Source organism: Kogia breviceps, chromosome 9, assembly GCF_026419965.1.
Source record: "Kogia breviceps isolate mKogBre1 chromosome 9, mKogBre1 haplotype 1, whole genome shotgun sequence".
NCBI classification, from domain to species: domain Eukaryota; kingdom Metazoa; phylum Chordata; class Mammalia; order Artiodactyla; family Physeteridae; genus Kogia; species Kogia breviceps.
The window spans coordinates 46,074,589-46,095,311 of record NC_081318.1 but is presented as its reverse complement, the minus strand read 5'-3'; the positions used below and the strand labels follow the sequence as shown (position 1 = coordinate 46,095,311).

Here is a 20,723-nt window from a genome sequence, read left to right as displayed (position 1 = left end):
CTACCAGCCAAGGGGAGAAGCCTCAGAAGGAACCAACTCTGTTGACACCTTGGTCTCGGACTTCTAAGGTCCAGCATCATGAGAAAATACATTTCTGTTGTTTAAGCTACCCAGTCTGTGGTATTTTACAGCAGTCCAAGCAAATTAATACAGATAGGTTGGCTGACTCATCCAGGGTCACAAAGTTGTTAGGTAGAAGAGCTAGGATCCAGACTTGGGTCTGTCTAACCGTAACACCTGAGCTCTCGACCACTCCTGTTAAGGAGGGCAGACTACAAGGTTTTCCTCTTTATGCGTGACTCGGGCTGCATTTGGTGCTGGGTCCCAGTTCTGGCCAGCACCCTTGTCTCCTTGTGTTCCAGCAGTAGCTCCAGATCCCAAGGGCACCCACAGCCCTCCTCCTTCCTTGTTGCTTCTGTGGATGCAGCCCTGAGAAGGCCAGGACACTGGGCAGGGCCTTGGGAACATCTTTCCAGAGCCCGTTAAAGGCCCGGGGCTCTTCTGAGTTAGCTCTGCAGTGGTTGTAACCCTGACCCTGAATCAGCCGCCAGGAAACTCTAAGGGGTCAGAACTCAGGGTCCCAGCTGCTACTTCAAAGGTTCTTACCAGGAGGTAACACCTGTAGCCATGGCAACGGGTGAATGTGTTTTGCACCTTCTGCTGGTCTTGCTGGAGTTTGAGAGCAGTGAGGTGCCCCCTCCTCGGGCACCTGAATGCCAGGCCAGCCAGCTTCCTTGGGTGTAGACGCAGGGAGCCAGGGGCTGGAGGAGGACTCCTGGCCAAGTTCTTCATCATCAGTGAAGGACCCAAGCCCCAGTGGGGAAGGGGCTGCCCAAGGACAGACACAAGGCCCGGGCCTGGAAGCCAGTCACCCTTCACCACTTGCTGAGCTGGGGCTGGCCCGGGAGACCCCGCTTCTCCCACAGGCCCTGGGCCCGCCCTCAGCTTCCGGGGTCTGCCGCCGGTGGTGGCAGGGGGCTGGCGTACCTGAGAGGTTGGTGAGGGTCGTGATTGCATGGCAGTACTGTTCCAGTAGCATCCACACGGGCTGGTCTCTGGGTGCCTGGCTGGGCCCGGCCGCCTAGAGGACAGGAGAAATGAGGGTCAGGCCCTGGCTAGACAGTGACAGCACATGCCTGCCTGTCCCCCACCCCACCCCGCCTCGTCCTGTCACTCATCCCTTACCCCTCTACTGTACAGAGGAGAAAACAGAGGAGGGAAATGCCCAAGGCCACACAGCAGAACAGCAGCCTGGCCAGACCTGGAACCCTGAAAAGGCTTTAGAAGTGGTCTAGTGCATCTTGGCTCCCAAGGGAAGACGAATGCTCTGTCCATCCCTTGGCCCCCAAAGGTCTCTTCTTCCGGGTGGGATGTGCCCTGTGTCCTTCTGTCAGCAAAGCTGGGGTGGGGGTATCCGCCAGCCCTTCGTTTCCCCACCAAACATTTGTACTGTGCCTACTGTGTGTCAGGCCCTGGCTGGGGGAAACGGTGTCCTCAGGGCAGTTCCAGGCCTGGTGGGGATCCCCTAGACTTGGAAGGTGCAGAAAAGAGGGGAGAAGAGTGGATGATTTGACTTTGTTTCCCTGTCACACAGGTAAACAGGCAGTTACAAATGTTAGCACATGGGACTCCTAACTTGGACTTGGGAAGACAGGGGAGGCTTCCTGGAAGAGGTGGCACTTGGGGGCAACCAGAGGGATGAGTAGGGGAAAAGGAAGGAACCACTGTGCCAATGTGAGCACTTGCCAGGGAACAAACATGATTGTTGCAACAACGGCAATTCCATCCATGACAGAAACCATCTAGGATCCCATCTCCTGAAAAAATCATGAGGGACTGCTGGATGTAGAGGGACAAAGTAGGTGTGGTTATCTCTGCCCTTCAGGGGACCAGCTTCTGGAGGGAAAGATGAATGGGTAATCAACTTGTTATAGTGTCTACAATTCCTGGGAAGGAATAAGGTAGCATCACAGAGGGGGTCATGCTGATGTGGGCTTTGAAGGTTGAGTAGGAGTTTGCCCAGCTGATAAGGGTGGGGCCAGGAAAAGCATCCTAGATAGAGAGCAAAACATGTTCAAAGGCAGAGAGGCTGGGAAGTGCATGGTGTGAAACTGAACAAAAGCAATGCCCTCTAAAATTCTAACCCTTGTCTCCCATTCTTTCCAAGACCACCACTTCTCTTACCTTGTGGCCAGCGCACGCACGCACATGCACTTGCACATGTGTATGCAAGATGACTTTTTAAAAAAAAATTTGGTTGCACCAGCTCTTAGTTGTGACAGGCAGGCTTACTTAGTTGCAGCATGCATGTACGATCTAGTTCCCTGACCAGGGATCGAACCCCCGCCTCCTGCATTGGGAGTGCAGAGTCTTAACCACTGCGCCAACAGGGAAGTCCCACAAGATGACTTTTGCACGTCCCCCCAACACCGATTTTTTTTTTTTTTTTTTTTTGCGGTATACGGGCCTCTCACTGTTGTGGCCTCTCCCGTTGCGGAGCACAGGCTCCGGACGCACAGGCCTGGCGGCCATGGCTCACGGGCTTAGTTGCTCCGCGGCATGTGGGATCTTCCCGGACCAGGGCACGAACCCGTGTCTCCTGCATCGGCAGGCGGATTCTCAACCACTGCGCCACCAGGGAAGCCCGAACACCGATATTCTTGATCCTGGGATTCTGGAAGGCACTGCCCCACTAGTGGGCAGCCCCTCCCCTTTCTCCTGCCTGTCAGATATTTCAACCCTGGCAGCTGGGTCAATGTTTGCCCCAGGATGTCCCCAGGACCAGAGCCCGACAGCCCTCAAACATCACGTTCCCTATGTCAGGCTCAGTCCATTTCCTATGCTGGGGCTGGAGGCTGCATGCTCAGCCTCACCACGCCGGCCTGGAGCTCCTAATTAATGACCCCACTCAGTCAGGTGGGAAAGCTGAGGACGGCACAGCCACCACTTACAGGCACTCACTGCACCTGGGTTCTGCCAACTGTCTCCACAGGGCTGGAGGCAGGAGGAAGCGCTGGGAAGCAGAGGCGCTGTGTGTGAGATTAGTGTGTGTGCAAGGGGTATGTGTGCGGGGTGTGTATATGTCTGTGTGGGGTGTGTGGTTGTGTGTGTGAGTAGTATGTGTACAGTGCATGTAGTGTGTGTACGTCTGGCTGCTGTGAGGGGCTTCCTGAGCCATCAGCCGGGAGATCTGGCTGCGTAGCCTGCAGGACAGATGCTGGGGGCCATGGTCTTGCTGTTCACATATCCCAGGGCTGCCAGGAGCTCCCCAGCATCAGCTTCTTGGGCATCATGAAGGCCTGGCTGTCCAGTGAGCCACCTGCCAGGGGTGAGGTGGGCTGGGGAGGGGACACTCTGGGTCCTGGGAGTGTTCTGATGCCTCACCCTCAGTTGGGTCAGGGGAGAATGTGGGCCCTAAGCCTAACCCATCCCCCTTTCCCATCCTCTTTCTCTTCGTTTGAGAAGCAGCTAGTACGCTCTCTTTGGGGGCAAGGGGGAGGGCTGAGTTCCTAGTGAGCCACCAGCCTCTGGAAGTCACGGTAGAGGCAATGCTCAATGCAGAGGCATGTGGTGTTGCTGGTGGACTCTGACCAACCAGATTCTGCATCTTAGATGCAAGCTCCTGTTCTCAAAGCTCCCCGTGGCCACACTGTGGCCCCATCACTCAGTCATCTCATGTTCAACTTTGCGAGGGTCTGAACACTTGGCTCTGAGCTCACGGACAGGGGCGGCCGGGCATCCTCCGCCAGGACTCAGGCACTGTGGGGCTGTCCTAGTATCAGCTGCTGTCATCTGAGGCCGTGGCTGAGTCTTCTTGCTGAGCAAAGCAGGGGCACTGGCTGCCGTGCTCAGTATTGACGTGTGCTGTTCAAGCCTGGGCAAAATGGGTGAGTAGATCAGAAGTGGTTTTGGAATAATTCCCAAGTCTGGGCTCTGTCTCCAACTCCTTCTCCAACTCCTTCTCCACTGGTCGAATAAGCTGGCAAAGCCAAAGATGTTCACTCTCTTCAAGGGGCCTGGTTGGGTGGATTTGACTCAGTTCAAACCTGCAACATACCCTGGAGGTGCCCATTTTGGACACAGCCGCTGCTGCTGCTAATGGTGGTGGGTGAGTGGGGGAGGGGCGGGCAGGGAGGAGGAAGGAGAGGCCGGTGCCCCCAGAAAGCCCACAGCGGGCCAGGGAAAGCAGAGACACAGCCATGAATAATTATCCCCAAGGCCTGGGTGATGAGCTCTCAGAGGCAGCAGACTGCAAACATGCCCATGTTCAGGGCTCTGGGGATGTTGCTTCTCAGCGCTGTGGCCTTGGCCAAGTTACTTAACTTTTTTGAGCCTCGGCCTCCTCCTTTAAAATGGGGATAATACAAACGCCATTGGGTTTTGGTGTGCATTAAACAAAGTACTGACTGTCAAGAGCTGGTACATAGAAGACACGTGTTACATGGTGGCTCTTGTCAAGGACTTTAGGAGGGGTACAGTTAGGGAGCTCAGCAATGGGGGGCTCAAACCGTGTTTGGGGGAGTCCCACAGCCCAGTTCAAGCCCTTCTCCTCTAGAAAAGCCTCTTAGAAACCCCATGTCCTGCCTTCCAAGCTCTGCAGCCAGCGTGGCTCCCCCGCTCAGCCCTCAGCACCCCTCCCATGTACAGTGGCCCCTGAAGACGCACCTGCACCTCCCTCACCGGGCTCACTGCTCAGCAGTGCTCAGTGGATGCTGGGTGAGAAAACTGCATGGAAGCTGAGTCCAGGAGGACGGAAGGACTTGGTCCAAGGTTGGATGAAGGGTAAGAAGACAAGAAGGAAATTCCAGGGGCAGGAGCTGAGCGAGCAAAGGCTCGGAGGCAGGGAAGCACAGGGCCTGCTCAGGAAGCAGCAAGCCTCTGGTTTGGGGATGCTATTAAGAGGACAGAGGATGGGAAAGAGGCTTCTTGGATGTGAAGTCAGCATTTACTATGTGCTAGACACAGCTCTAAATGCTTCAGGGCAGCCCATTTAATCCTCACAACAGCCTCTGAGGTGGCTGTGAATTACCTCATTTTACAGGTCAGGAAACTGAGTCCCAGAGAAGCAAAGTCACCTCCCAAGGCCACACAGCGGGTAAGGGGCTGAGGCAGGACCGTTCAGACAGTCTGGTAGGCTACAAGTTGGTCAGATACACACTGAAGAGCTGGTCCCGTGTGAGGGGTTGAAAGCCTGTGGTCCACAGATGCTGGGAGGACCCCAGCTCCAAAAAAGGATGAGTCAGAAGCAGCTCTCACCAGTGGAGTGGGGGCCTGTGGGCAGAGAGCTAGGTCATGGGAGGAGGGGCGGGAGACCCAGCCAGCCGGGCAGGGCCTTGCTCAAGGGAGACAAGAAGTCTGGCTTCTAGAACTGACTCTGAGCCACCTGAAGACCCCATTATCTCTCTTTTGAGGGGGACACCTTGGACTTCTGTACTGATCAGTCTTGGCTGTCATAGGGGCAGAGAGCTGCCCCCCTCCCTCAGCCCCACCCCATGAGGCTACAGGCTGCTGGAGCTCAGGGCCCACATCTGTCTGCTTCACATCTGGGTCCCCAGTTCCCAGTCCAGAGCCTGACATGCAGCAGGTGCTCAGTAAATGTTTGTTTGGATGAGACCATGGTCCCCTCAGCCAGGGAGAGCTGCACCCCTACCCCCAATTCTGGGAACTCAGTTCTGGGCTTTGCCTGCTTGTCAGGTAGCCTTCTTTCTGAATTTTCCCTTTGAGGACGGCCTGGGTCCAGCCTCTGTGTGCGGGGAGTTGGAAGCCCTCCCTTATACAGGGCAAGGGAGAGGCCCTGCCAGGGGGAGCCAAGACAAGAGAGCCAGCTGTTCTTCCTCTACCTTGGGCCCTGTCCAGGCAGAACCTGGGGCCCAGGCGCCAGGCGGGCCTCCAAGGTGCCACCTCCCTGGAGCCGGGGGTCTGGCCCAGCCTCGTGCTCCCTCCTGGCTTGGCGACAAAGCTTCCTCTAAATTTAGCTGCTGGTCTAAGCCTGGGAGAGTTGGGACCACAGGTCCTGCAGCCAGGCTGCCAGTACTGGACAGGAACGGGGTGAGCTCCCTCCCTGCCTTCTCCCTCTCTGCCCAAGGTCAGAGAGGACTCCTCTGGAGGTGTGTGTGTGTGGTTCCTCCCCAGTGTTTTGTTTTTCATTCACTGGTCTCACTGAGCCTGAGCTAGGAACAAGAAGGAGAAACTCAGGCCCTACCCGGAGGAAGGCGGAAGAGACGGAGACGCTGAAGAAGGCATATGGGGAGGAGGGGAGGATGGGGAGGAGAAAGGGGAGAGATGGCAGGATGGAGAAAGGAGAGGAGGAGGAGTAGAGGGGGAAGGAGGGGCGGAAGAGAGGGAGGAAAGGGGTGGGGGGACAGGGCGTGGGGAGGCAGAGTTTGGGCCCTGAGCAGACACAGGCGAGACAGTACTGGAGCTGCGGCGGGCTGAGGCAGAGGGTGAGGCACTGGCAGTCAGATTAAGGAAGTAGGTAATTGTTTTCTGGAGTATCCGAGCAGGCTTCCTGGAAGAGGAGACTTTTTAGCTGCTCAGCTCTAACTTATTAGCTGCCGGGACCTTGAGTGAGGCCCCAGGAGCCCGCAGCAGCTTTCCATAGGGCTCTCCCTATGGAGAGAGAACACTCCCTGAGTGTTCCAGCAGGTCCCTCTTTCTAAGATGTCCCACTCTCCCATCTAGTCGGAATCCAGCCACCAACTTGCCTGGAGAAATTTCCAGGTCTTTCCTCGGCATGTGTTCTCTTCTGGCTCCCTCTAGCCTCTGTCCCTCTTCTCTGACGTGTGCCAAGCCCTGGGTCGTGCATACAGATGTCTGAGGGAGCAAGGGGGGAGGGAAGACAGGAGCTGGCCTGCAAGAGGTCCTACAACAGGTCACTAGGCCTAACATTATCTCCTTAATGATCAACTCATCTAATATCCAGTTTGCCTAAAAGTCACCTCTTTCTGATTTGTTTTGGCATCTGAGTATCTTACACTTTCGTGAAGGGAAGGGAATATGGAGTCAGGCTGCCTGGTTTGAATCCTGGCCCTGCTACTACCAGATGAGTGACCTTGGGCACATGACATTGCCTTAGCTTCTTCATCTGTCAAATGGGGATATCGATGGTCTTATGCCTTAGCTTGGTTGTGAAGCTTAAAACAGGTAATGTGTGTCAGAGCTTAGAACAGTACCAAGCATGTGGTAAGTCCTGTGTAGATACTAAACAGAATAAACAAAATAAGCTTATTGGATAATATATCCCTCCCTCTGGCAGATTTGAAATGATATCTTAAAAAATTAGAATTTTGAGTAAAGTGACTTACGACTGACTGAGGAGTCCTAAAAATGCTTAAAATTAGATAAAGTAGAAAATAATAGCTAAGAGAATACAGAATAGTCCCATAATTCATAAAGTGCTGCAAATCTGAGACTTACTAGGAATACAAAATTAAACAGGCAGACAAACTGGTTTTTTAAAAAATTACTAAAACATCAACAAAATGGCAAAAACAGAGAGACTAAATTAGCTGATTAGGTTAGAAAACACTCAGAGAGTAGTTGAATTTGGGGGAAGAGTTATTAGATGAATTAGCTTCTGGTAACTGGCCCTTGAGTCCCCTGCCCCCAACCCTCCACAGACCCCGGGTGTGTGTGCAGGGCCCTGGCCTTGGTCTTGGGAAGAGCTGTACAAGTTAGGGGTGGGGGGGGTCCAGGCTTCTGGAATTTGGGCCTTCCCTCTTTGTTGAGCCTTCTCAGGACAGACAGCCCCACCAGAAGCAAGAACCTGGGGCAAGAGACCACAGAAGTGCTGTTCTACGGCCCTGGGGGGGAAGAACCTTGTTGCTCAAAGGTCCAAGGGGTTGGACTTCTTGGCGTCTTCACAGAGGGGGAGGCAAGGTTAGAATCAAGGGGTTTGGAATCCAGCAGCCATATTTCTTAGCCTTACTCAACCTGCATTTCCATCTGTAAACAACGGTCCCAACCTTCCCAATGTTTTAGTAAAGGGCTTAGCATGGCACCCGATGCCCAAGAAGCCTGCATGATTTCAGCACTGCTTCCCAAAGTAGCTTCTCAAAGGCCTCGGAGGGCAACTGGTAGCACCAGGGTCAAGGCTTGGCTCCTGCAGGCTCTTGCAGTGCAGGCTGACCCTGGGTGTCCCTCCCCACTCAACCAACAGCGGGAATTTTCACAACTGCACTTTAGATCAGGCCCCTCCCCAGCTTAGCGAGCCCTGAGCTCCCTGTGCCCTTGGGATGGAAATCAGATCCCACCAGGACCCACCATGCCCCCTGGAGCCTCACAGCATCTCTTCTCAGGGTTAGGACTCTGGAGCCTTCCTCCCAGCTTGCTCTTCCCTCAGCCTCCCTCTAGGACCACCCCATCTCCGTCCCTGCCATCCTGCCCACCTCCCACCAGACTTCCTCCCGATCCTGGCAGAGCCTCTTATACCTGCACACACTTGTTCTCAGTTCCCATGACCAGAGTTTGTAAATACACAATTAATTCTTAGCCATTGTTTTCTTCGGCCAGCGACTTCTTTAGGCTATCAGCTTCATAGGGCAGGGGCCATGGGCTGGTGTTTCCACCCTTATGTCTTTACCATGCATGATCCTTCTTAAATACTGGTTGAATCAAGTACTATTGAATAAATGAGAGGGCTGGAGGCCAGACCCTCCTGGACCTTCCTTCCCTGCCTCCTGCTCCAGGTCACTTACTCTCTTTTCATAGAGAGCAGAAATCTCAGAATAGTTGGACGAGGACCTAGAAATAAATCCCATTACCACGAAGACCCAAGGCAAGGAAGCCTGTGCTTTAGGACTAGAGAGACCACGGTCCTCTCTAGCTGGTTACGTGCTGAGTAACTCTGGGTGAGTAACTAGTCTCTAGTCTTGGGCCATCAGGGGAGCTAGGGGCAGGGCCTGGGCTGACTCTAAGGGGAAAGCAGATTGTTGCCTCTGAGGTTGCCCAGTTCTGACATCCCCGGGTCCCAGGGTACCCTCCCACAGACCCCTCAACCTGGCCAGGCTCTGGGGCAGCAACCAGAAACCCTCACCATCTAACCAGCTTGGGCGGTTGGCATTACGGCCCCCAGAGGGGGACGGCTGAGGGGCCACCCTGGCCCTAACACCAACTATCTTGAAGGCACCTATCCCCGGAACAAGTGCCAGGGGGCAGAAAGAGCTCAGAGCCCAAGACATTGGGAGTGGGAGGTGGGCAGGAGGGGGCGGTAGTGAACCCACTCCACAGCCTCCACCCATCCCTGCAATGTCGTTCAAAGGACCTGGCAGGTCTAGGGGCCATCGGCCCATCGGGGCACTGACCACACCTCGGCATGGTGCCCACTCCTCTCCTCCACCTGACCAGACCCCCTGGGAGGGCAGGGCCCCTAGTGCCTTCATGTCTGCTTACTCTGTGCAAGGCACGGTGCTCAGAGCTTTACCTGTACTATCTCAGCTATTCCTCATGACAACCCTATTCAGTAAGCACCGAAATCATCCTCATTTTACCCAGGAGGAAACTGAGGCTGCGGAAATTTGAGTAGCCTGCCCAAGGTCACACACTAAGCAGCAAAGCAGGGATTTGATCAGGTCTGTCTGCAAAGCCACTTTGCCACAGTGGACACTCACTACCCATCTGTTGAATGAGTGTTGAACGAAGGAGTCCTCTGTGTACATATGGGGATGGGGCCAGGCCTCCTGACCTCCAGCCTGGCTCTGTCCCTTGCACTGCATGGCCTCTGAAGCCTTTTAGTGTCCTGGCTCTTCATGAAAAGTGTGGCCTAGGACAGGTCACCCTTCCTCTCCGAGCCTCAGTTTCCCCATCCGTAAAATGGGGAGAGGGTAAGAGGTAGAGTCCTTAGACATCTGTTTCTGGAAATCACCCCCTCCTAGCCTCACCCCCACTTCTTCAGCTCTTTCTGTACAGCTTCTCTCCATCCCGTCACCCTTGGCTCCTACCTGCAGACCTTGACTCCGGCCAGTGGGCACACCCACAGCTTTGAGAAACCCCTGGCAAGGCTGGTTCCCGCAAGTGCCCCCTCTGCCCCATTGCTCATTTGATACTGAGGGCTGCCTGGTTTCAGGCACTGAGACAAGTGTGGGGACCAGGCTGCAGGAGACGGGGGACAGCTTTCTGGGGGTCCCTTGTGGGGAAGGGCCAGAACTGGGATGGGGTGAGGAAGGGATTTGAGGCTCCTGCAGGGGAGACGCAGCAGGATCTATGGGGGAGGTGACAGAGTGGACAGGGGACAGGAAATTTCTGGACCCAAGGAAGGGCATGTCCTAGACACTAGGGCGTCCCCCAGAATGCTCTGCTCATCCACAAAGGCTTCCAGGTCCCATCCTAGCTGGTGTGAAGAGTTTCATCTCCCCTCCACTTGCCCCCTCATCCAGGCAGGACATCTCCATCCCATCACCGGACACAGGGATCCCCAACCCCATCCCGGCCACCAAGCCCCAAGACCTCCTCCATCCAACTCCTAACAGGGCTAAGTGAAACCCAGCCCAGTAACTGAGCAGTGAGACCTCCTACCGCCTCGCAGTCAGGAGAGCACGGAGCTCCAGCTCCCGGCGCCCCGACCCTGCGAACAGATCCCCTCCCCATAAGCCACCACTCCCCGCACTTACTCCGAGCAGAGGCGGCAGGAGGCAGAGCAGCCAGAGGAGCGGGTGCGGGGCGTGGAGAAGGCGCGGGGACCCCGCGGGACCCCCCATGCCCTCAGCGGCTGCGAGCGCACCTCAGAGCACAGCGGTCCCGCCCTCCCCCACCCCGGGCTAGAGCTGTGCGGGCCCCTCCCTCCCCAACGCGCCAGGCGGCCAAGGTATGGCCCTGGGCACGGGAAGGGGGGGTATTCTCCCGGCTCCACGCTCCGCAGTGACACCGCCCCACGGCCCGCCCCCTCCAGGTTATTTATAGCGGTGCTGGGCGGGGCAGCCGGAGAGACCAGACTCTGCTTCCAGTCTGCAGAGAAGGGGTTAATGCCTTTTACCAGCCTGCCACCTTTGCCAGGGCTGTAGCTGCCCACGCTGGGGAGAGAGGAATTGAGAAAGGGAGGCAGGGGTCTTTGTGGTTTTGGCCAGAGCACGGAGTGGGCTGGGCGGTTCTTATCCCCACCAGGCTTCCCAGCCCTGCCGGCATCTTCTAATTGTCTGGGGAGCTTTTACCACACACCACTGCCCACTGGGACAAGTTCTGTGTCAGTGTTCAACTTCTCGATTTTGATAACTGCCCTATCCATAGGTAAGAGAAAATTCTTGTTCTTAGGGAGTAATATTTAGGGCTAAAGGGATACCGTATCTCTAACTTATTTTCAAAGGGTTCAGAAATACACACACACATACACACACAAATACACATATAGAGAGAAAGAGAACAATAAAACAAATGAGGTAAAATGTAAATAATTGGTAAATGTGGGCAAAGAGTATGTGGGTATACTTTGGATCATTCTTCCAACTTTTCTGTAAATTTGAAATAAAATGCTAAAAATATATATTCAACAACAGCAACGACAACAAATGCAGCAATGCCAGACCCCACCCAGAGCTTCTGATGATACAGGCTGGGGCAGGGCCCAGGCATTGATATGTTCTAGTAAATTTCACAGGGATCCTGATATCAGGCAGGGCTGAGCAGTGCTGGTCTCAGATGGGGACAGGTCCAGCCTAGGGCTGGGTCAGGGCTCAGGAGGTGAGGATTCTGGGAACCACTGAAGAAGGCTGTGGAACCATTCTAACAGGTGGGCCTGGTGTATAGCGTTTAAAAGCTTAAGCAGCAATTCCAATGTTATTAGGATCTGAGGGGAAAGCATTTGAGGAATGTGATTAGTGAGGCACTGAGCTTTTCCTGGAGGGTGCAGACGAGGTGGGTACAGCCCAAGTTCAAGAGACTTAGACACTCTGCTTACTCTGGTCTCTGCCTGGGATACTTTTCTGTTCCTCAGGTCTTCTCCTCCACCTGCTTCCTCCTGGCAGCCCTTCCTGACTGTACCAGCTCCCACATTGGCCTGCCCTGAAATCTCAGGGCCTAAATCTGAGCCCCTGGATTCTCCTCTATGGCGACTGTTCTCTTATGGCCCCTTGGATGAGGCTGGCCTCCACGCAGCTTGGTTGGGAGGCAGGGGAGGCACTTCTTTTTATTTGTTCCTCCCTTTCTCCTCTGTTGCACAGAGCCTAGCTCCAATGGTGCAGGGGCATTTTTATGGGGAGGTCAAAGGAAGAGTTGACCAGATCTCCGCATTCATCTGAAGGTGACAGGGTAGAAACCCCTGAGACAGGATATGGCTTTACTGGACCCAGTCAGATGGGCTTGGTCAGAGAGGGCTCCTGGTAGGAGATAACCACTCAGTCGGACTTTGATTGAAGGGTGGGTGGCCTCAGAGCTGATGGGTCATCATGAGGTTCAACAGTTCTTTTCAGCACGTGTTACTGGAGCATCTCCATCACAATGGGTGCTGTAAAGCAGAGAGCAGAGGCTCCGACCTTGAGGCCAGCCTCATAGCCTGTGAAGAGAGTGCCCGCAGAGGGAAGGGGTGTGGACCCTGTGAGATCTTGGCCTGAATAACTGTGATGGGAGCTGTCCGATAGTACGAGGTGCGGGACAGCTCAGGGAGTTGTGGGGGGTGGGGGGGTGTACTCTGGGGGAAAGGCACTACAGGAACTCCTTGAATGATTTAAACAGATGGAGAAGGGAGAGATCTTTCCTCCAGATGGAGGAGTTGGGGAGAAAAGGAGCAAGGAGCTGGGCAAGCACAGCTGGCTGGGCTGGGTGTCTAGCTGGGGTGGGGACAGTGTAGGGTCAGGCAGTGAAGGACAGGCTGTAAGGAAGCTACATCTGCTCTAGTTCTAGGAGGGTCTACAGAGCAGGCACACGGGTGCTCAGTCCTGATTCCTCCCTGGTAGGACATTCTGTGTGCGCTTCCCTGGCTTTCCTTGTGTTTCTAAACGGTGCCCTCCTCCAAGCTGGAAAGTTCATAGGAGGGCATCTCTTGGACAACTAGAGCTGCATTTTGCACCAAGGTAGGGATTGATCCCCAGGACCCCAGGGGTTTACATCTTCCAACCCCCAAGGGTATGCTTTGCCATTGACTGGCTAGAGCTCCTTCTCCTGGAGGTGAACCAACTCCAGATGTAATTAACTTGGGGCTCCCAGGCATCTCACAGCTGCGGGTCTTCTTTCCCTTTTCTGTCCCGCTTTGCCCCCTCTCTTACCAGTCTCTCCTGGGAGCACCTCCCTTATGAGTGCTGTGTGGGAATTCTCATCTCACCTCTGGGAATCTAAGGGAGCCTAGAAGGTTAGGAGAGTCTGGACTTGGCCCTCCTACATGTCATGGGTTAAAAACAAACAGCAACAACAATAAGAAACATACAAAAACTTTTGAGCCCCTAAACTGTCCTCTGGACAGCTTTTCTCTGCTTTCAGAGACTGCTGGTGGCAGAAGAAACCCTGCCAACAGCTATGGTCTGGACAAGGCTAATACAAATTGCCATGTATAAGCTTTCTCTTCCTAAGGGCAGACTGGAGCAGAAGAGCCTTTTTATTTATGAAAATGCCTTTATGGGCCTTTTTGGTTATGAAAGGCAAATTGAGGATGGTCTAGAAGGGAGATGGGTGGTTTGCTTTGTAAAACAAAGCAGTGGAAATTCTGGATTTAGCCTAGCTTGGCATCCAAGTCAGTGAAGGGGTAGAAGGGCTGGGATCTGGGCTGAGGGTTGTCCCAGGGACTTGGAGAGAAAGGGGGGGACAAAGACTGCTGGGTCTGAGGAGGGATGGGCTGGAGGGGCTCCCCAGAGCTGTGAATAGTCAGTGAACATTAGCGATGGGGCTGTAATTATTCTCTGCTACCTCCCATCTTCAGAAATAGTTCATCCTACATGGCAGCCTGTGTCAGTGGCACTTGGGGAATGAGGACGGGTGCCTGTGCGTGGATAGAGCTGGAGAGGGGTCAGCAGCTGCAGGAGGGAAGGGTGCTTCACATTGTTTTTTCCAGAATGATCCTGTCCTTCTGAGCAATGCTCCATCCTCTGCTCCAGTGTTTCTCAACATTTTTTCTTTTTACATTATCATCCCTCCACCCAAAAGAAACCTTTTTTATATTTTTTTCCTAATTGCCCTCCCCCCTATGAAATTTTAATACCACAGACGTATTGTATATCTATTTATGTACTGTGGTTCTTTGGAGGGCCATAAACCCTTATAATATCTAAGATTGTCTTGCCTTCCAAGTACCACTTTTTGCCTCCTTGGGGGCAAGATTCTCCTCCCTCCCTGCCCCCACCCTCCCCAGTGCACGTTCTAATTCAGCCACGGATTGGATTGGCCTATGCAATCAACCAGGCTGGACAAAGGAGAGGGCCTCACCCTACTGAGCATAGCTGGTTGGTACAGGAGTGGATGGCTGATCTGAACTGACTCAATCAGAGTCCTTCACTGGGATTTTTAAACTTTGCATCAAAGAGAAAGACTATTCCTCTTTCGGAGAAACTGACAGATGCAAAGCACAAGCAGTTGACCTGGCTGTTGACTGTTGTCTGGGGAAAGCCAAGCTGAAGGAAAGGGGAGCAGAGAAAAGAGGAGGGGAGAGGGTCCTGGTAGCCTTTGAGGCTCTGGTTCCAGTCCAACCAGAAACCCACTTTGTCTGTGCCCCCAGAAAGGGACTCTCAATAAATCTTCACGGATGCCTGAGCTAATTTGAAGTGTATTTCTGTTGCTTACCACCGAAGGAATTCTGATCAACACAGAAGGATCAAGAATAGAACAGGAGTAGAATTTAGAGTAAAAGGGGACCAGGAAAGGGGAAGACACCCCATGTCTGGGAACCAGAACTGTTGGGGAGAGCCCGACTTTCTGTAAGTCTAATGGGCTGGAACAGTCAGGTTATTGTGTGTGGTTATGAAAGGAAAGGGTGACTTTGGAGGACTGGGGTTCTTAGGGACACAGGTTGCATGTGTCTCTGAGTGGAAAAGGGACAGGGTTGGATCTGCAATCTAGAATGCTTGCTTGGGCGGCAGGGTGTTCTTGCGTTAGAGCCACAAGTCTGAAGTTAAGGATAAAGCAGAGTGGCTGGTGCAGCAGCCCGGGCAAGAGATAAGATGGCATCTCAGTCCAGAGTCTGAGGGAAAGGCAGGGGCTGCACCACGCAGGGGGCATTGGCCAGACTCCCTGTCCCGCCTGGCAGGGCCATCACAATGGACCCCATCTCTCATTTGGGACTGAGACTGCTCAGACCCATTGCCACAGCAGATGAGGGGGAATGCCCCCCTTTACGGCCAGATGACATCTTGTCCCCCAGGTTTATGATGCTACCTCCTTATTTTAGCTGTGGTCACACCCATTTAGCCCCAGACTGCAAAGTATGCTTTTGTGATGCAATTTCAGAACACAATTTTATAGCATTGCTGAAAGAATAGGCATTGATTTTGCTCATTTTTGATTTTTATTTTTTTCTGTTGGTTCTGTGGGATATTACTCTGATCTCTCTTTCTCCCTCTCTCTCTCTTTTTTTTTTTTTTTTTGCTCCCAAATTCTGGTTCAGGGTGGGCAGATCCAAGTATGAGTTATGATCAGCTCTGTTGTCACTTGGCTCCAAAGAAAAACAAGTCATCATGTTGGATTAATAGGGATTAAGTCAGCTCTGGCACAGTTTTTACCTGCTCATCAAGGAGCCTTGAACTCTGTGCCTGGAGAACGGCTGTGGGGCTTGTATTTTCCCGAACAGCTCGGGCTCCGGTGCTGAGTGGCACTTGGGGCCTGGCTCCTGGTTATCGTGTCTGTGGTCTCACAGCTGCCCCCTGTCTCCTGTGTAGGCTCCTCCCAGGGGCAGGTGCCACGGGCTGAGCTGGGCAGAAACCCACAGAGGGGATCCCGAGGGTGGTGCCGGCCGGGCCGCCGCTGTCCCCTGGGAAGGGGTCTGGTCTATGGTGTCCATCCTGCTCCAGCGCCTCCTGGATGACACCTCTCTCTCTACCTTTTCTCCTCAGTTGCTGTACCTGTCAAGTGAAATAATAACACCTACCGTGGAGGGTCATTGTGAGGGCTGGAGGAGAACACCACTTCCTGGAATTGCGAGGGAATGTGAATCATTGTCACTCTTTCTTCCCATTCAAAGTCAACACACATTGAGGACTCATTATGTACAAGATCGTGTGCAAGGCGCGACTGTGGGTGCCCAGCACGGAGTAGGTTCCTAACAAATGTTTGTCGAATGGACAAAGGAATGGGGATGGCCACGGGAGGCTTGGAGTAAGAGGCTTGGAGAGAGGGATTTGAGAAGGCCCTGACACAGCAGGCAGACTCTGAATGTTTCCACCCAAGTCTGCCTTTTTCCTGGACTCCTGTAAGAGCTCTAGGCAGGAAGGCAGAGGACAGTCGGTACGAATTCAATCGTTATGGAGGACCTATCAAGTGCAGGGTGCAGGGAGAGAAGATACAGGGGCTGTCCCAGCAATGTGGCAGGGACAGACCAGTAATCAAACAAGGGCTGTGAGGGCCAGTGAGTGTGGAGTCAGCGATACCACCCAGCCCCCCGGGATGGCAGAGGATGAGCAGAGCTCACCTGCGTGATGGTGGAGGTGTGGAGGCTGGTGGAGGGGCGGTCAAGGTGGAGGGAGGGTCTCCCAGGGTGAGTGAGAAAGAGACAGGCTCGGGGGCCGCCGGGAGGCTGTCGGCGTGGAGTCGGTCATGGATGGGCAGTGGGGACCACTGAGGTGAGGCTGAGCAGTGGCCAGAGCCCCGGCCAGGGGCCATGTGGGCTGCGGAAGGCAGGCACTGGCGGAACTGGTGACATGGTCACGTCGGCACTGTGGAAAGAACAGCTTGGACAATGGCTTGGCTGGGACATGCCCCAAAGGCAGGAGACAAGTCGGGTGGCTCTAAGGATAGGAAGGGGTGGTGGCCTGATTTCTGGTCTTGATGCTGCTCCGCAGAGAACATCGGAGCTTGCAGGGAACCTTAACAGTCACTCAGTTTCCATCCCCACTTTACAGGTGACAGCAGGCCCGGTGAGGGCCCTGCAGGAAGGTTGCCCCTCGGAAGGCTGCCCCTTGACTGTACCACCAGCCCGGCCCGGCCCCACTTCTGCCTGCAGAGTCAGATGAGCCCACATCACAAGTCCCTTCCTCTTCTCCTGGGCCAGGCTGCTTCTGCTGTGGGGTAACTTGTGGGTCGGTCCCCTGGAGGGCAGGAGCCTGAGACATAGCTTAATAAAAGGTGGGTGGTCTGTGAGGTTGATGGGGCCTGGATTCAGCCCTTTGCTGCCAAAAGTCAGGCCCAGTGACTGGGCAGCTTGGGAGTATCTGACTGAACTTGCCCCCAGCCTGCATTGGGAGGAACGGTCCAGTCCTTCCGCATGACTTACCAGCTGTCTGCCCTTGGCCAAAAGCTTCACCCTCTGAGCCTCAGGCTTCTCATCTGTCAAGTGAGGATAAGGCTGTCTCTGTGCTTGGGGTGCCTTACATTACCCCCAGGTCATGGAAGAGTCTGGAGAAGTTCAGATTCCCAGGAGGCTGGTCTCCCTGTCGGGGTCCCTGGTCTCTGGCCACTCTCCACACTGGGGGTTGATGGCCTTCCGGGCAGACACTCTGATAACTTCCTGGCCCAGTAGGGGGTGGCAGTTCTGCTTTGCTCCCTCAGCCAGAGCCAGCCGATCAGTGACGTGGGGTAAAATCCACTTCCTTCCACCCTGATCTCCTTTTTGCCACCGTCCTGGGCTGTGCCTGGAACAAGACAAGGCCCTGAAAATGACAAATTAGGGGACGTGGAGGTTATGACCGCTAACGACTTGCACCTGCTCATTCACCCCCTTTCACCTTCCCAAGACACACAGAAAAGCATCAGCAGTGCCAAAGGCTAGACATAAGCCAGAAACAAGGAGACATTTAATCCAAGCTCTAAGAAAGTCCTGAAACAGGATGCCGTCCGCTCTGGGCCCTGCTTTGCTGCCAATATGCCTGTGTCCCAACTGTGGGAGGGCTGCTCTCCCCTTGGCCTCTCCCACCCATAGCACTTTCCATGTGACAACAGCTGTCCTTTGAGATTTAGCTCCAGTTGCTGTAAGCACATTATTCCGCATCCCAGGGGAGGTTCAGTGACCTCTCTCGGCGGTCATGTATTCCAGGGAGCTCATGTTCTCATGGTCATCTCTGGTCAGAGTCCCAGCTTTTGCTGCCCTCTTGTCCTGCCCTTGTCTCTTCTGTCTGGCTTGCACAGACCCACACATGCATTTCCTCTGAGCCCCTGACCCCAGAGCAGGGTGTGGCTACCCCTGCTACGTGGAAGCTCGGCAGTGAGACCCTTCTTCCTCCTGCTGGCTGCGCATGGATCTACCGCCTTGAACCTCACCCCTGCCAGGCGCCAGCCCCACTAGCCCCTGCCTGGGGACAGAGGCTATGCAGGGCCCAGCGAATTGTCTGCTGGGTAATAGGGAGGGAGAACAGTCCTCGTTAGAGGCCCCACAGCAGGGTGCTGCTGGGTGTGTGTAGTGGGACAGCTTCTGTTGTGGATGAGTGTGCCCACAGGCCACCAGAGAGGCGGGTTCGAGACCGTTCAAATGATCGCCAGAGTGGCACATTCAGACCACTCTTTCCCTCCAGCCTCTGGCCTGCTGTGACCCACCCTCACGGGTCTCAGAGCTGCTCTGCCATTTGGCTTTGCCTGTGTTGGTCACAGGTTTCTAGACAAACGGAACCAGTAGGATATGTATACATAAAAAGAAATTCATTTTAAGGAATTGCCTCATGCAGATGTGGGAGGGAGGCAAGGCTGAAGTCCATAGGTGAGCTGGCAGGTTGGAAATTCAGGTGAGAGCTTGTTTTGCAGTCTTGAGTCTGAAATCTGCAGGGCAGTGCAGGCAGGCTGGAAATTCAGGCAGGGTCTCCATGTGGGAGTCTTGAGGCCGAATTCCTTTATCTTTGGGGAAATGTCAGCTTCACCTGATTGGACGAGGAGCACGCACGCTAGGAAGGTAATCTGCTTTACTTAAAGCCTACTGGTTTAAAATGATTTAAAATCTAACAAACACCTTCGTAGCAACATCTCAATGGGTGTTTGAGCAAGCAACCGGGAACCATAGCTTAGCCAAGTTGACACAGAACATTAACCATGGCACAGCCCTACACCTGTCTATTTTGTGCGCCTGGATGTTCTGAACCCCAAGTGTGGTCTTGATTTTGAGTTTTTCTGCGAGTCTCCTAGCTCACACGTAAACACCCAATGCTACTAGATGGGCTAAAAGGAGGGGTGCCCGACTTCTTCTAGCAGGTATCACAGAAGCTTGGGCATCTAATATGTCTGTATGAGAGGACAGAACCATTTGTTAGACACAGATAACTCTGGGTCACAGATAACTCACAGCTAATCATGGGTCAATGATTTCTTACTTTTTCCTTTGTGCTTTTTGGTATTTTCCAAAATTTTACAAGGGTATATATTCCTTTTTAATATTAAGGAAAGATGCATTTTAAAATGTAGGAATTGGGCTTCCCTGGTGGCGCAGTGGTTGAGAATCCGCCTGCCGATGCAGGCGACGCGGGTTCGTGCCCCAGTCCGGGAAGATCCCACATGCCGCGGAGCGGCTGGGCCCGTGAGCCATGGCCTCTGAGCCTGCGCGTCCGGAGCCTGCGCTCCACAACGGGAGAGGCCACAACAGTGAGGCCCGCGTACCACAAAAAAAAAAAAAAAAAGTAGGAATTAGTTATGGCTTGTTCTGGGGGTTGAGAAGGGGCTTCTCTCAGCCCCACAGGTTGTGTGGGTGAGTCTGGGCATTTAAGGAAGGCTGCTATAGAGGAGACCACAGGGATCCTGCCCCCTAGGCCGGAGCCAACCCCCATTGTACTGAACAGGCTCATGGTTTGCGGATCTAGTTGAAGACTTGGGGGCCGAAGGCTGCAGGGAGAGTGAGGGCCCTGGGTTAATTCAGGCCCTGGAGTCTGGGGTACCTTGCTGCCCCCCACATAGAAGCTCCTAGGGAGTGGTGAGTGAAGGATTACTGAGAGAGCTGCTATTGGGTCAGGTGGGGACAAAATGCAGAAATCAAAGCCCAGCCAGGATTTGTAGTCTTGGCCGGAGTCAGAGAAGAGGTCAGCCCCTCTAGGACTGCTGGAGGCCATGCTCTGTAGACAGCTTGCAGGTGAGCTGTGACCAGTGTTTCACCCCAGATTGTCTTCTCAGCAACCTTGACCCCTGTGGGCACTTGGTACGACTTAGTCCTGCCCCGATCCCTTCTGTGGGCCCAGCCCCATGTCAGCCTTCCTCAGGGAGGATGCGAAGAGGTGATCCAGGTTGATCCAGGGGGATGAGTCGAGGGTGGGACGAGAAGCGGAGGAAAAATCCAGCCCCCGTTCTCAGTAGGCTGACTCCTCCACAGTCAAGGAAGAGCCCAGGCTGGGGTAGAGGAGGCTGTGAGCATGTTGAGGAGGGGTGGAGGCCATGGGCGCTGGAACAGTCTGGGAAGGAGAGGAGATGGGAACACGTAGACAGTGGAAGAAAGAAGGAAATCAAAGTCCTTCCTGTTGCTTTGTGTTCAGGGAAGGTCATCACACTATTCTTATAAGGAAGCATATTTCATGAGGAAGTGAAATCCCACACTTGAACCCTTGACTTCTGCATTTCCAAATAGTGGGCTTTGTTGAGTTACCAAGAATTATAATAATAACAGCTGATGCATACGTATTTTGAACATAACATACATACCATCACAGGTGGTCCCAAATATTGATTCTAACCCGTTTACATATACAGTATGGACT

The 20,723-nt window shown here is 53.9% G+C and overlaps 1 protein-coding gene across 1 annotated transcript in view; it reads right to left on the bottom strand.

The window, feature by feature from the left end:
- CRHR2 (corticotropin releasing hormone receptor 2) overlaps positions 1–10,862 on the bottom strand; it is a 39,623-nt gene extending 28,761 nt beyond the window's left edge. The window contains exons 1-2 of the mRNA XM_059073579.2: positions 10,608–10,862; positions 988–1,081 (exon numbers count right to left, since the gene is read on the bottom strand). Coding sequence (XP_058929562.1) covers positions 988–1,081; positions 10,608–10,694 — 181 coding nt within the window. The 5' untranslated portion in view covers positions 10,695–10,862. The remainder of the gene's footprint in view (positions 1–987; positions 1,082–10,607) is intronic.
- Between the last annotated feature and the right edge of the window lie 9,861 nt (positions 10,863–20,723).